Genomic DNA, 16,953 nt, shown 5'->3' with positions numbered 1-16,953 from the left:
AATTGTATACGAATTTAATTAACATATATTAATAATATAATTTTTATATTATTATTTAATAATAATTTATCATAAAATTAAAAATTATTAATTATCATAATAAGTCTATTTAAAATAATTAATAATTTAAATATTTTTGACACCAGTAACATCATATTAAAATGAAATTCTTTGCATATTCTTCAACTACTAATAAAATAATGAAGCATGACTAAAACGAGGGACGCACTTGTGATAGAATGACCATAGCTACTCTTTCTCGTGTTGAGTATAGTCTGTATTTTGACCATTTCAGTTAGTTGCATCAGAATTCTGAAGAGTGAAGATGGCGGAGAAGGCGAAGGGAGAAGAAGAAGTGATATTCGAGACGGAGAAGACGACAAAGGCCAGCTTGTACGACGTCGTTTACCGTCTCATCTACGAACCTTCTAAGATTGTCCCTCTAATTCCCCAATCTTCTAGAAACTCCGCTCGACACCTTCTCCTCTGGTCTCGCCAAGGCTCTCCCCTCCGATTTCTACTTCTCATCTCCGTTAGTCTCTCTCTCTCTCTCTCTATACAAACACACACACACACCCGTATAATTCAATTCAACATTTGAATGTAGGAATAGCATCACTCGTGACCGTAGCTTTTGACCTTCTACATTGCCTCCGCTTCTTTCATCTTCTTCTCGTCTCATATTAGAATTATTTGAACATATTTTATTTATCTCAAGTTAAGCATGAATTACTTTTTTTCTTAAAAAAATTATTTATTAGGAATAAATTTTCCCAGCTAATTGCTAAAATTAGAGCTGTTAAAATCCGCTACCCAGGCCATTCAGACCGTCTCATTGCTGATGATGAACTTTAACGAGTCAAGTTAAACGAACTTAAATTCAATTTGATCTCCTAAAAGTAGTAATAAACCTAGCAAAGAGCTTGATTGGTATTTAGTTAAAAAGTTTATAAAAATTAATCTAAGCTCTAAATTTAAAGTTAAAATCCTATATTTTATAAAATTGGTTTAGACTGAATCATCGACTGTCTTGAAAACTTAACTAAAATAATTTTAAAATTAAATGTTATCATTTAATTAATATAATAATTTTAATATTTTCAATAAACAATTTTTTTTAACATATATTTAAAGGTGTAAGTTTTTATTGAAAATGATAGCATTTAATGTTATTTTCGTATTGGATTTTGTAATATCACGTAATTTTTAATAAAAAAATTATAATAAGTAAGTTCTTATTGTGTACTCACGTGTAAAAAAAATCGTTTAATAACAATATTTTAGTAAAATCAATTCATTTTATCATAATAATAAATAAAAACTAATTATTTTATCAAGATATATACATTAGTATTATTTTTTACCAAATTCAATAGCGCTGTGTATCCGACTCACCAAACGGAATAAATTTAATTGTTGCTGTTGTATCTGCATTAGTATTACGTGATGTCTGGAAGGAGTAATTAAATAAAGTTGGGTTTGATTTTAGTTGTTAATTTTTGTCTGATGTTTGTGATGAATGGCTTTTGATTTGTGTTCGGAATTGCTGCAGGTTGGGACAATTGCTCTTGTTGCTCTTGCTGGACTTCTTGCCTTTATGATTTTCTTTGTCGCTGCAACTATAAATGCTATCTTCGTCTCCCTTCTAATTTCTTTAGCTGTAGCTGGAGGATTCTTGGCTCTATTCTTTGCTTTTGTGACAGCTATATATATTGGAGCACTATCAGTAACCGTATTTGTTATTTCCACTGTTACATTTTGGGCTGTTGTGGCTATTTTGATTACTACAGGTAACACTCTGTTTGGACCTGATATTAGCTGTTGGTATTAAATTGTTATGATGATTTTGATTGGTTGTGTGCAATGTGAATCCCAATAGTTCAGGTTGGGGCATGAAGTAACACCTTTTTTTTTAACAAATGTATGATTAAATTGAACTTTACAGCAGACAAGATTCCTAATTTTAATTGAATTGCCACCCTTTGTAGTTGAAATAGGAAGACTCAGATTATTTGGGATTAAAGATTGCGTTACAGTGCATTTGACTATTTAGCTTAATTAAGTGTTTATTTTTTTATTATATTATAAATTTAATCATAAAAATTATTGGAATAAAATAAAAAGAATAAGTTTTTCCAAATGCACCTTAGTTTATAACTAAATTATAGACCAGTATTGTGGAGATGCTGGCCACTGCAGAGGGTCTGCGGCATCTCTAACTTTATGATGGCAATAGATTTGGTCCCTTCCACACTAAAATCTAAAACTATGTTTTACCTTTTCGAGGATAGAGTCTTTTAGGACTTGATTTGCTCTTTTATTATCTCTTTTTTGTGTGGGCTAACACTGTAATATTGTCTGAACATGAAAATGATACGAGCCAGGATGGATTGGATTCTTTTATTCCGGGTGGCTGGTAGCTAGAAAGAGCCTTGGATTTGCAAAACAGTCATTGAGTGTGACTGGCTCTGCAATTACTACTTACTCTGCTGCTTGGGGTACCCGCAACCTTGTACACAACGATTCAGATTAGGTGCCGATCACATATGGAAGCTTCTTGGGATTCTTAGGCGTGCATGTTTTGGAATGACAAAAGTTTCTTCTGTTGATTGGTAGAGTGTCTTATCCTTGGTCTTGCTCATGGGTTGGTTTCGACGGCTGTCACTAGCATGCATGTTTTGTGTTGATAAAAATGCCACGGTTCGGTTTTGTACGAATGAGCTCATAGTAATTGATAAAACTCTTGGTTTTATGTATGATGTTTCAAGTTGGAAAGACTTTGCCATTGTTCTCCCTCTTTAGCTTATGTTGCTACGTGTTATTGTACAACTTATAACATCCATGAAACTGGACTGCTGTGGTAAATGATGTAATCATGGAAAGTGTTGTAATTTATGCTTTTGTGAAAGCGACAGTGTATATGCAATATTAGCGCGGCTACTAATTACATATAGAAAATTCGAAGACATTACATTTATCAAACCTGAGTTCAAGGTCCTATCATAACAGTTTATTATTGTTTTTATATAAGTAGTGTGTAATACTGTAACATTAATTTGTTGGTTCTTCTTCTGCCATTTTGGGGGTGCAATTTGGAGTGTATGTTTGAAAATGTTCTGAAATGGTGCAATTAAGCCAGGTGTAGAATTGAGATCCGGATTACATCCAGCTTCATTTTCGTGTCTTTGGTTTTTGTTTTTAAAATTTTAAATTATAGCGGACCAAAAAGAAAAACCAAATTATACCATTAAAAATTAAAGCAGAAATCGGGAGAAGGAATATAATTGTCTTTTGCTTATGTAGATAAAAAGATTAAAGAAAGTACATAAAGCTTTCAACAAATTATCGGTTTCGATTGTAGCAATTTATGTCTTCACCATGCAATGTAAAATTCTTATCTCGATATTCTTTTGCGAAATGCATATAGTCTTTTTATAGTCGCCAATTTGTGTTTTATTCTTTATCAAATTATTTGTCTTTGCGAGATGTAATGGGAGAGATATTGAAAGGTCTAATCGTTTTCATTGATTTTACGAAGTATAGGACACGGCATATATATTCAAGTTAGAAAAAAAAAATGTACAATTAGATACATAACAATTATTTTTCGGAATTAATAGAAAGATTAATATGAAGATTTCTTATAACCAAATTTACCTCGGGAGTTCATCTAAAAACTCTATATATTTTATAATATTTAATATTGTATTTGCTTAATGAATATATATGTTAGAGAAATACAAGGGTGGAAACAGAAAATAAAAATTTGCGCGGGGTAAGATCTATGAAGATGAAGAACTTCTAGAATCAACATAATATGTAATTTACCCCACATAGTTTTTTTTAAAAATTTGAATGGTAAAAAGAAATAAAAATAGCCCAAACAAAACACAGACTAAGGCCTCAAATGGGCTATGCCCCTATTGTCAGATGGGCCCACATAGTTATTATTGATCCTTCCTTCATCATGCACTCGAACTAACTTTTTATTTATATTAATTTTTTTTATTTTATAACTACTACTCCAATAGGTTTACTCAAACTGAACCTTTGTGAATTCAAATGGAAACATGAAACGCTTATACAAAGTTTAATTAGGAGAGCCTTGGTTTGTAGTATTAGTGTACTTGATCCATTATTAGTACATTTTATCTAGAATAAACTCACGGAACACAATTTGCAGACCAGGATTATGCTCTCTATTCTACAGGATCTTCGTTGTGTATTTTGCTCTCATCACTTTGAAACTGGTACGCATCAGTTTGATTGTCACAGTTGGATAATCAATTTTCTTTTTTTTAATAAAAAAACACGCTTAAATAAAAATATATAATTTAAACGAATACTATACTCTGACTTGGATTTTGTACTTTACATCCTTAACTCATTATCTTCCATTCCGGGCTTTGGTTAGAGGAAGTAATTAAGGTTAACCAAACTTAACAGTTTGAATTGATACAATGGTAAAATTTTTAGAAATGGATCTGGAGACTTTTAACATTTAATTAATGTTACATTAACATTTTGCACGCAAAAGAAAAAGAAAGAAAACAGAAGTTTTATCTTATTGGTATAGATCCACTAGTTTTTCTATAGCAAATTCGTGTGTGTGTGTATATATATTGTTCTTTTGGTGTCACCTGAAAGGCTTAAGGATGATCAGTTTAAAGAGATTGGTGGTTAGTCTGTTGCAACATAACGAGCTTGAAGTTGAGAATGAAAAATGATGTACTTGCCAAGAGACTTAATTAAGCACTCAACAGAAAATAAACAATGTACTTAGAACAGCGATGCTAGCCAAGTTTTAGATGTGAGGGAAGGAAAGACAAGATATTGTAGCAGTCTTACGAGGTACAATTCAATGTAGCTTAATTGTAGAAATATTAAGATATAAACCCTTGGAATAGAAGGCATAACTTTTAATTATGATTTGATGTGCAAGTAGGTATGGAGCAATAGGGCTAGTGGGATTTTGGACCTAAATTTGATCCAGTTGAATATTGGGCCATTGGCAATCCAAAAAGAGTCGCCTTAGAGTTTTACAACTTCTTAGACTAATTCAGAAAAATTATACGTGTCTACCAAAAAAAAAAGAAAGAAGAAATATATATGAAATTAGAGTTTCTACTGTTTTCAATTTAATTACTTTGTTTTGTTATAAAAAAAAAATCATGTCTTATGAAGTTTGAGGTTTTTAACCATTAGATCATTATATTAGGTAAAAAATTGATAAATGGTGATTTTATATATGATAGTGGAGATTAGGTTATTTTTTTCCCTCAAGCCAGATTAATTACTAGTATGTACTTAAAGAGTTGGAATAACTTGATTATTTGAATATATTATCTTCTTTTTTTTATTTGTCCTTTTCGGGGGAGAGATATAAGATATTGTCGTCATCGTGGGATATTATTTTCTACTAAATTTGAAGCATATTATTGTTTTGAGAAAAGCAATAAATTAAGAGGGGGTGATCGACCTTGAAGAAACATGAAAGAAAGATCAGAAGGGAGGAAATTGAGAACAAGCAGCTCAACAAAAAAATGAAGTTCCTTCCCTTAAGTTCTGATCCCTCTCCCCTCAATTTTCCTTGCTCTTCTACATTTGCGTCTGTATCTCAACTCTATGTTAATAAAGCTAGTCTTGTTGCTATAGCTTCCTCTCTTGTTCCCTCAGTCTCACCAATAAATGAAAAGAAAAGAAAATATAAAACAAAATTGTTCATGAACTCAAAACACTTCCGAGGAAAGGAGCTAAGTAGAACTATGTAGGGTCTTTTTTTTTTCTCCAAGACACCAATTTATATAAATACACCACCTCTTCATTTCATAAATGATGATGAAGTTGTCACCATGAATTATAAATAAAGTGCAAAATAAAAAAGACAATGAGGGAATCAATCAAAATTAGGCTTGTTCTTTGCCATTCCAATCTGGTCTTCCTAACGTGAACTCCAAACTTGGGTTCTTGCACTCCAAATTAGAACCTGACATGTTCTTGAATTGGGTTGAATCACACTCCTGCAGGTTTGTTTGTTATTATTGAGCTAACATCACATATATAGAGGTAACAAACACTTGTAAACGAGAAATAAAATAATGACTAAACAAACAAATATTAATTATCTCTGATGAAGTACCTGAATTTGATGCCCTCCTGTTATTGTTTGTGACTGAATGACAGGTGATCTGAGACCATCTATGTCGTTAGAATTAGTTCGTAGCCATGGCTCTCTACAACTGATCCAGTCCATGAGATTCATCAGGGGGTCCAAAATGAACAACAAAATTGTGTTAGTTCCATCACTTTGCATGATCTATACTTAACAAATTAATTACCAGCTATATATTTGTTGTATGGTGCTGCGTAGCAAATATGAATGATGTAAAACTATATAAATATATACACACACAGAGAGAAATGCGCATCAAACTCCTAACTATGTATTCCATATGTTTCAAATAATTTGTAATTGCAAGCATTTTTTTCCTTTTAATTTGAGTTATAATATTTTCATAACAAATTTTTATTACAAGAGTTTTTTTCCCTTATCTTTCTCCATTACACCACATTTATTGTACAATTATATATCATTTACCTTCTATTTCAACCTTTAGCAAAGCGCATCCTTCACTTAGAGAGAAGTAATAGCACACGAGTCGTCCTAAAAAGCGATATTTAAACTGAGGAAAACATGTTTTAATGATTGATTATATATATTCGCATTACAATTTATTTTACATTATCATGGAACATATGTGTTTTAAAACCAATAAAGAAAACACACTACCTACAAAAAGCACTTTAATTGATTCAATGTTCTCTTTTAATTAAAATAATAGTCGAACACAATAAACATCTTCAATATATAATGAATGTTAAGTTTGAAGACCATGATCTTTAATATATTTCTTTGCAGCCACAGCAAAATGGGATAATAAGCCCAGGAGGGGCGCTAATTAGTTTTGTATATGCTATTGATGTTTGGTATCAAATTTTTTATATGTGAAACTAAGTCAGTATTTTTTTTATTCTAGAAAAAAAAATTATTCATGACTTGACATTACACAGTCAGACTAGCTTCCACATTATTCAACAAAAGAGGCTGTGCTTTCTGGTTTTCTAGCTTTTAAAAAGTTCAAGCTCATAGGTCATGACATTGGGTGGTACCTTGGCATGGCATTTGAATAATAATTTATTTACTTTAAAAGGAATTCGTGCTTTTATGTTGACTCAAATGTTCAATAAATCTATGTACAAATAGGTACTGGTAGGTTAAAGTTCAGACAAATTTAGAGATATGGTCACTTATAAGCTACAGCTCTTGAACTGTGAAAATGGCATTTTTGCTATTTATTTTGAGCTGTTACGTGCTCACAGTCACAGCATAAAGGTACGTGTCATATGTTGTACTTTCTATTCATTCTCAATAGTATACTTGAAAAAATCAATACAATACATATTTCTAACAAAATATTTATATTCTAATTATATAATATATATTATGTAACACACAAATTCCCTTGTTTCATTGAAAGTTTCACTAGCATGCATGAGATTCAACTTATCGCCTTTAGGTTTTTGCTTCTCGTTTTTGTTAAATATCATAATACAGGTGTATTTTTTTTTCCATCCTTTTTATGAATCAGTAATTATTATTTTATTAATTTTACTCAATCTCCACATAGTTTAGTCTAGTTACTTTAGTGTTATAAGAATTACGCTGACGGGCGACAGCCACTTTAAGAGTGTAATTTTAAAAAAAAATTAACTAGAAAGTCAGATTTAACATGTTAGAAATTTCTTAAAAATGTTTTATTTAATTCTCATTATTTTTTATTTCATAACTACTTACGACTCAAACTAGAGCTGGTGCAAGGTGTTCCATGAGAATTTGTGGTACTTTTTCGTTTAGAAAATATTTTCAAGAATAAAAAGTGAAGAGTGTCGTAAGTCTATCTCACTCATTTACTTATAAAGGAATTCAACAGTCAACACCCTCTTACAAAACAGTATTTATTTCTATTCTTTTTCTTCCTCCTCTCCCAAGACCTCCTGATAGGAATCTCTAATAGGCACCATGGTGGGGCCTCTCCCAGGCCTCACAGGGTCTAGTAGAAAAAGAAAAAAACAAAGGAACTCCATTTAAGCTTAAACACCTGAAGTAGAATATGCCCATTTCCTCCAATACTATATAATATGTTTTCAATATACAATGTCAATAAGAATATTTGATGCTAATGACACTCAAGGAGGGATTTATTATTTGGGTTTTGGTGGATCTACTGATGGAGAGAATAAGAACTACATCTATAACAATTAGGTCTTGATCAAATAAGCGTTAATGGTAGCTACTAAGAGGACCTTATTAGTTATTAATAAGCACATATTACTAATCTATAGATCAAATTCCAAAGGAGAAAAGGAAAAGTGCATGCAGCTACGGGTGCTTTGCTTTTATCCTAATTAACGTGTGATTATGTCTTGAAGCTTTCCTTTATTATATACCCATAAAGCTACATATATACACATCTCAGGCGAAAAAAATTCGCTGAGGTACAAAAGATATATAAAAGAAAGAAAACAACCAAACACAAGCAAAGCAAAAGCTGACACAAGAACCCTTTTTATTCTTCATAAAAAAGAATCCGGTGGACGTGGGTTTGCATTGCATTCATATCCAACAATACCATGCAAAGGCAAAAGCAAATAAAGCACAATCACAAACATGTACGTCTATGCAGGCTGCAGACTACACATAGATATAAAACAAATTAATTAATCTATGGTCTCAAATCATAAAAGAAAAAAGAATTTTGGTAATAAGGGTACCTTGAAGAATTGCTCCATAGAGTTGTGGTTGACGAGTAGTCCATGTCTTGTTGTGGTGGCCGCTCCGGCCGCCCTCTGAGTTCGGGGAATTGCCGGAGACCACCGCGGTCAACAGTGCTCCCCACCGGAGACAAGTCATCCTCTCCTGACCCATCTGAATGGCCTACAAAACCGAAACCTTCAAAACTTCATATATGCATTCATTTATCATATATGCATGCATGCACCTTCATACCATATTTGGACTAATGTGGAGTCTTATTCAATGTCTGATATCTATGCAAAAGCCCTTTTCAAAGGGTTTGTGGTTTGAGTAAGGGTGAAAGAAATAAAGGAGTAGTTTGCGGTAAAATTAAAAACAATAATAAAACAATTGTATGGTCTAAAAAGAGCAAGGTAAATATGACAATTTTTTCCATTATTATATGTTATATGAAAAATATATATTTAATTTGTGTATGCTTAAGAAAAAAGATAAAGATGCTAAAAATGGGGGGGAAATGGATGAAGATTAAGCAAGACGAATTACCTGAAGAAGCTGCAGGCTTGTCAGTGGTCTTAACAGTTCGATACATCTGGGAAGAAGTCATACACAAAAACAAGGCATTATTTTATAAAGGCTTTTCCATGCTTGGAAGAAAACCATTAGCGTGCGTGTGGTGTACACATATAATAAACCAATTTTTTTTATTTTAAAAAAATTAAGGAATATAAGATCGATTCCCATTTAGATCCCTTAACTTCCTCTCTCTCTCTCTCTCTCTATGTAATTGTTGGCTTCTGGGATTGTCTGGGTGGGTTACCTCATTAATCACGAGGTTGATGTTTGATGAGGTTGTAATGAGAGGGTGTATTATTGGAAAATGATGATCTTTGTCTGTTCTCTCTCTTTCAAAGCAGAAGCTGTTTTCTGTCTGGTCTTCTCAGACGTTAAAGCCTCTCTACTCAGCTGACTATAGACTTTAAATTCATCCACTCCCACATTCACTGCTTTCTTCATCGGTTACCGTGCCGTTGGGATAGACAAACACCGCCCCACATGAACAAGAGAGAGAGAGAGAGAGTAAGAGAGAGAAAATTGAAAACTATACCTGCAAATGACTCTTGACATGAGCTAATGTTAGATCCTTCACATCCATGAGCTCAAGAACTGATTTTGGAGTAGCTCCTAAAATTCACCATCTAAATACATTAGCTAAAAGCCTAAAAACTTGAGAAAATAAAAAAACAGGAAAGAAAATACCTAATGCTAACTCTCAATTCATTAACCAAAACAAAGAAGACGTGTAGCAAATTAAAAATGAAGTCAACTTAATTAAAAAAAATGAAAGGGATTGAAAAAACGAAATTGAAAGGGCCAAATAAAATAAAAGATCTTTACTTTCATGGCCACCGAGAAGCTCAACCGCATGAACAAATCGAGCATGGAGGGTGCTTGTCCATCTCATTCTCGGTGCTCTCATGCTCCTCTTGTTGGGAAGCTTAGGCAAAAACCTTGATCTCATTAACCCAGAAGAGGCTTCAGAAGTGCCAACCCCATATTGGTGCAATGGATGGGATTTGAAAGCATCAGAAGAAAACCCATTAAACCTTGTGGTGGTGGTGGTAGCTGCCCTATTGTTCAAGAGGGACATGGGATCCATACTCGCTGCAACATAAGGTGAAGGTGAAGAAGAAGGAGGGGAACAGGAAGAGGAGAGAGAGGGATAAGAAGGCATGTGATGATATAAGCACATCTTGTGATGGTGATCCTTGTCTCTAGCATGATGGTCCATGGCCACAAAAGGGAATGAACGGTTATGATACACCGGAATCCCCTTGATTGGCCTCAACCCTTCTGATGATGACACATCAAGCAATGAAACTCCATAGTTTATGTGATTCAAGGGAGTTGTAGTACTACTACTACTGGTTGTTGTTGTAGTACTAATGTTACTAGTAGTGTTGTTGTGGTGAAGGTGGTGATGGAAATGGATTTGGCTTTGATAATAAGGATTGTGTGGTGTTTCCTCTGCTCCTCCAGAAGTGAAATTCCTTCCCAGAGAGAGTTCTGTGTGGGCTTGAGACACAGTCCTAGAAGGGAAATTAAAATTACCTTGAGGTTCAACAGATGAAAGGGTGATGCTGTTGTTGTTATTGCAAATCAAGGAAGAGGAGATGCTTGGGGGGCTAATGTGAAGAGAGAGATCAGGAGCAGTGGTTGAAGAGGGCTCAATGAAAATCCCCTCCAATGTCATCTTCTTTATGGGATAGCTTGATGGTCACAAAATATATATATGAAATAGCTTCCTTTCCTTTTATTAAAATGATCAGATTCTTAAACTACTGAGGAGAGACAAAGCAATTAAAGGTGCAATATTCACAATCTGAAGGGAGTGTGCAATATAATCCTTTGTTTTGTTCAGTTACCTAATTCTCTTTTGCTTTTTTTTTTTTCCCCTTTTAGTCTTTCCTTGGAAAAGAATCTGGAAAGCTAACTCAAAGGCAAACTTGAGCTATTAAAAACTCAAGGAGAAGAAGCTTTAAAGGGAAGGAGGAGAGGGTGGTGAGAGAGAGATTAAGCTAAGAAGCAAAGGAACACTGAGTCTTTGACAACCAAGAAACAAACATGCTCAAGGGACTGTGAATGTGGTGAGAGGTAATTAAGAGAGAGACAGAAAGAGAGGAAGAGATAGGGGAGCTAGTGTTGCTAAGCTAGCAGTGAGTGAGGTAGAAGGAATGGAATTTTAAGGGGGAATTAAATTAATAAAAAAGAAAAATTATTAAAAAATAAGTAATAAAAAATTCCAGAGAGGCATGGGAAGGAAAACAGGTGGATTTGGGTTTTGTTTTCCTCGAGAGTATATCTCGGAAAATGACACTAGAAGAAGGTGAAGGAAGAAGATACAGCACAAGGTGTTTTTTTCTCTCTCTTTCTCTATCTATAGTCAAAACCCACAAATTTGTACCAAAAAATAGGGTCACTTTGGATTTCCCTTCCGCGCAGTGGACGGGATAAAAAATATTAGACAGAGAAAGACACCCTCATGTGTGATTCCTTTCCCCCCACTCTCTTCGCTATCACCTTCTCTTTCTTCACTATTTAAATACTCTTTCTTATTATTCCCTCAAGTAAATTATTCAATGGTCTTTCATTTTCTTGCTTAAATGGGAATGCTTAGCTATACGACAATACTTTTCTTTGTTGCATTTTTTTTATTTCTCAAGGTTTCATTTTTGTAATGTTCCGTGGACTAGAGTAAAAAAACAAAAATAGCACACAAGCTATTGACTTGATAGAGGGTGAGAAAAATCTTCCCACTTTTTGGTTTTCTTCTTTATTTATTGATTGCTGGATTAATTCATTTAAAAATTTATTTTTTAATTTATTTTTTCACAAAACAATATATATATTGTGTGCTTGAATATTTTATTAAAGTTAAGTATATTTAATAATTTTTTTAGTTCAAATCTTAAATAAGTGATATTTTGAATATAAAGCATATAGTATTGAGTTTCACTAAATTTTCTCATTTTTATTATACTTAAGAAAGAAAGAGATTTAATAATAAAAACTACGAGTATGATTGGAAATGAAAATTTATTTTATTTATTTATTAATTAAAAATATTAATAATATTAATTATGAGAATTTAAAATTAAGCATTTGTATGTGAGGATAGAATAAAATTAATATTTTTTTTACTGTAAGATTAATAATTTTACTGTTCATTCGATAAAATTTACTTTTACTTAGTATCTAAGTACACACTGAAACACAGATATCTACTAATAGTCTAAAGTATAAACATTTTTTCAAATATATTCCAATATATTGTCTTTCTTATAAAACAAATATTAATTAAAGAATTTTGTTATATGTTTTAACAATTCTCTTAATATTAATAAAAAAAATATAAGTAATATCTTAAAAATATAAATAGAGTGAGATACTTTCTTTATTTAACTGTAATTTATAAAAAAATTTAAAAAGATATTTGAAAATTGTTCATGATTAAATATGGCTTTTGACACTTCAAAATTATGTCTACTTTCTATGAGAATGATTGAAAAAGTTATAACATTTGACCAGTGTTGAAGACATAGGGTTTCCAAAACCCTAGGCTAAATCAAAGATAATCTTAATTTATTAACCTTATATTGGGAACTAACCCCTTTGTTTAATTGCTGACACCGTAGATGACAAACAATGCTCTAAGCTTGGAGTCTCGACTCTTTAATCAAGCAGTTAATTAATGATGGTTCATATAGTTAGTGTAGCAGTGCCACCAACTCCAATGTTGCCAAAGGAAAACACTAATTCAGAGGCACTGTTTGCGGGGTTCATTAAATGCAGAAATTGGGCACAGTGAATGCCATTTTTTTGGCACTTATAATCTCTTCCCCTCTAACGCTTCCAACCACTGCTATGCTTTTCTCTCTGCCATGTTTTTTGACGCGTTGTGGGAGAAATGGTCTTTATCCAACATGCACAGGAAAGTAGTTAAATATTTTGTTCACATTGTTCATCGTATAATGGCTAATATTAAAAGTAACCAGTTTTACAGAGCATGATCATAATACTTACATAAGACCTTGAATCAGGCTTTTTGTCTTGCCCGAGCTCAGGAATTTCTCCATGATTATGTAATGATGACATTTTGCAATATACAATTGACTTCCTTAATCTTTCTTTTTAAGAAAAAAAGTGATTAAAAGTATGATTTTATTAAAAATTTATTTATTATATTTTTATTATTTTAATATAATAAATATATAATTTTTAATACAACTTTGGTTTATAAATACTTAAACTTAATCTCAAGAATTAAAGTTAATAAATTTTTTATTATGATTTTTTAAGTAGTACAATATTGTACAAAATAAAACTTTATATATAGTAATTTTTAATAAAAGCTATAAAGTTAAATATAATTAGATACGTTAATACTATCAGTAATTTTAAATAAAAGTTTACTAATTGTGCAATGCTGCACAGGTTAAGAAATATTTTTATTATAAGATAAGTGCTAATAAAGACTTTATAATACAATTAATAATATTTTAAGAACATACTTTTATTTTTAATTTTTAACTAATGTTTGCTGGTTATAAGAATCTTTATTATGATCATGTTATGCAATTTTTTTTTAAATTTTAATTTTAATATATTATTAATGTAAAATTTTTATACTATTAACTATTAAAATGATTAAAAATGTAATATTTATAATAATTATTATAAAAATCATTATTCTTAACAGTTTGATAATTTATAATTTAATGATAAATTTTTACTACTAGTATATTTTAAAATAATTAAGGCATTTTTTAATTTTTAAAATGCTAAATAATTATAATAAATTAAAATTTTGAAACAATTAATGTCTATTTTAATTATTTTCTGCAAAATAATAAATAAATAAATAAATTTTTTATAAAACCAATTATTAAAATAAAAAATTTATAAAATCGAAAAATTAAGAATGAAGAATCCTTACATTTTCAAGTATTAAAGTGAGAATTTATTTCTTTAAAGATAATTATAAAATTTGTTTGATCAAGAGTTAGGCATCAAATCATTTAGGTGCAATATTAACGTCATAGAAAAAAAAAATATTAACAAGTGAACATACTTAGATACTATATAAATTAGCTGATCTATCTTATAAATTAAATACTGAATTCCGTGGTAACTAAATGAAAGTTCTAATAATCATTTTGTCATCAACAAGTATAATGTCATAATCATTATTCATAAATTTAGTATCTTATCTCCGATAGTTAAAATTGGAATTCTACACTTAAAATGTCAATGGTTGAAATTTCAACGGAGTGGCGGGTGAAAATTTATTAGAAGGGGATATGTTACCTTTCCTTAGTACATCAATTATGGAAAAAATATAAGTACATGTAATTTTTTCAAAACTCTTAAGGTCAAATATTTTTTTATTATCAAAGCATCTTTTAAATGTAATAGAAAAATGATCTTTAATGTACTAATATCTTTAAACATATGCTTTACAATATTGTTGGCACTGATAGTACACCACTAAGAAAAGGTTTAAAATTAAAGGTCCATTTGATTTGGTATGTATATATGGTTATTAGATCTAATGGTCAGAGATATGATCACACAAGTAGGCAACAAGGTCTTTGGAGTCAATTAACCAATTACAGTACAACTTTGGTTGATGGGTTTGGTCAATGGAACAATATTAAAGCAGGTAAATGTAAATTAAAAGTAGCCGACACATTGAATGTGATATTTAAATGATAATTTTTTGAAGGCTATGTTCCTATCAAACTTTTCTCTCTAGATAAATATAGGGTATATTTGCTTTTATATTTACTGAGATTAAATTCCCGTGAACTTACTCAGTCAATGCTAACAAACACTGTCCTGTCACCGTAACTTTCAAAATTTTTTTTGTATTGATTAAAAATATTTTTAGTCAACAGATAAAAATCATTTTTTAAAACAAACACAAAAACAATTGGGCTAAAATTAATTTTTAAATTTGTTCTATTATCCCTAAGCTCATGGGAGGTACATAATAATATGTTCTTTTATTTTTATTACTTTTTTTAATATATGGAATGTTGCACAGTATAAAAATATATAATAAATTTTTACTAAAATTTATAACGCTTAATAGAAATAGTATGCTAATTATATTATATTTTATAATTTTTAGTAAAAAATTAGTGTAATATTATAAAGATTAAAAAAATATTTTTATTTATAAACAAAAGTAGATGAGATATCTAGTTAATATATATTTAATTAACAGTAACTATTTTTGTCACATAATTATAAAAATTAATGGTCAAAATAAAATATCACATGACAATTTATGATAAATAATATATATAAAAGAGATTTATTTGTTAAAATTCACACTATATTATTATTATTATTATTATTATTATTATTTATTTTTATATACATAAATTTAAATATAAAAGTGACAATTAATTTTTTACTCCTTTTCTTGTAATTAGAAATTAAAATATGTTAAATTTTATATAAATAAGTTTGATTTATTTAATGATTTTAAAACTTAAGCCTAATATGTTAATATGTCACATACTTATTATTAAGCTTGATTTGACTTTTTTAAAAGTTTATTTTTGTTTATTAACTTTTTAATAACTTATTTTATAAATAAGCTGTTAAACTATATAAATAGGTATATTTTTATAAAGATCATATAATTTATATCTAAATAAATTATTAAAAAATAGTTAAATACCTTAAATATATATAATAAAATTATGTATTTTTATTTTATCAAACTACGTAATCAAAATATCGTAAATACAAATCAGTCATGTGTACAAGACATCAAATAAGATTCTAACAAATAAGATTTTCTTAGAAGTATATACACATACTTTACAACTCTAAAAAAAGAATTAGTATTTACAATTTAAAATTTTATTTATTTTAAAATTTAATATATATAATATACTATTATATTTTTATAAATTTTATGATTTAAATATATCTTTCTAATAGATATGATAGACTTAAACTTAAATCTAACTTATTTAATTAATTAATTTTTTTTAAAAACTTAAATTAAGCCTATTACTTAAATAGGTTAAACTGTATTAAACTTTAAAAATATTCGCCGTAGGTCCTCGTCAGATAACCTAGCTTATTTCTATTCTTATTTGTAATATATATATATATATATATATAAAATATAATATAATATAAATTTTTTTAATTTCAATCTTTAAGGTTGAATTTAAGCATTCAAAAATAAGAAAATTTTATGAAAAAGATACACTGTTATTATATTAAAGTTATAAAAATATAATAAATATTTATATTTTTAATAAAATTTTAATTTTATTAGCTGCTTATCTTTTGTCCTATAAATTGAGGTTAACAAAACCTTTAAAATATTATAGATAAGAAACAAAATTAATATTTAATTTAGATTGCATATCTAAGATCTTAAATTTAAAATTATGTAGAGTTAGAATAATTGTGTACTAATTGATATGCTTGTTAATTTAAGTTTTTACTTATAATGATACATAAAATATTAGAAAAAAAGCATTATATTGTAAGTGAATCCAAGTTGATGATATATTATCCATTAAAGTTAATTACGAGTAAAACAAAAA

The 16,953-nt window shown here is 29.7% G+C and overlaps 2 protein-coding genes across 2 annotated transcripts; one reads left to right on the top strand and one right to left on the bottom strand.

The window, feature by feature from the left end:
• Positions 1-325: 325 nt before the first annotated feature.
• Positions 326-2,533, top strand: LOC113874460. The gene is made up of 3 exons (XM_027512684.1): positions 326-532; positions 1,553-1,790; positions 2,385-2,533. The coding sequence occupies exons 1-3, from the start codon at positions 326-328 to the stop codon at positions 2,531-2,533; spliced, it is 594 nt and encodes a 197-aa protein (XP_027368485.1).
• Positions 2,534-5,759: 3,226 nt separating this feature from the next.
• Positions 5,760-11,561, bottom strand: LOC113847848 (transcription repressor KAN1-like). The gene is made up of 6 exons (XM_027477143.1): positions 10,214-11,561; positions 9,924-10,000; positions 9,362-9,407; positions 8,833-8,995; positions 6,140-6,239; positions 5,760-6,020 (listed from the first exon to the last, which is right to left on the bottom strand). The coding sequence occupies exons 1-6, from the start codon at positions 11,067-11,069 to the stop codon at positions 5,907-5,909; spliced, it is 1,356 nt and encodes a 451-aa protein (XP_027332944.1). The 5' UTR covers positions 11,070-11,561; the 3' UTR covers positions 5,760-5,906.
• Positions 11,562-16,953: the final 5,392 nt, after the last annotated feature.

The sequence above is a fragment of the Abrus precatorius genome, unplaced genomic scaffold (genome assembly GCF_003935025.1).
Source record: "Abrus precatorius isolate BTA unplaced genomic scaffold, Abrus_2018 Scaffold8, whole genome shotgun sequence".
Taxonomy (NCBI): Eukaryota; Viridiplantae; Streptophyta; class Magnoliopsida; order Fabales; family Fabaceae; genus Abrus; species Abrus precatorius.
Note: the sequence above shows the minus strand (reverse complement) of the source record. Positions and strands in the feature narration are given on the sequence as shown.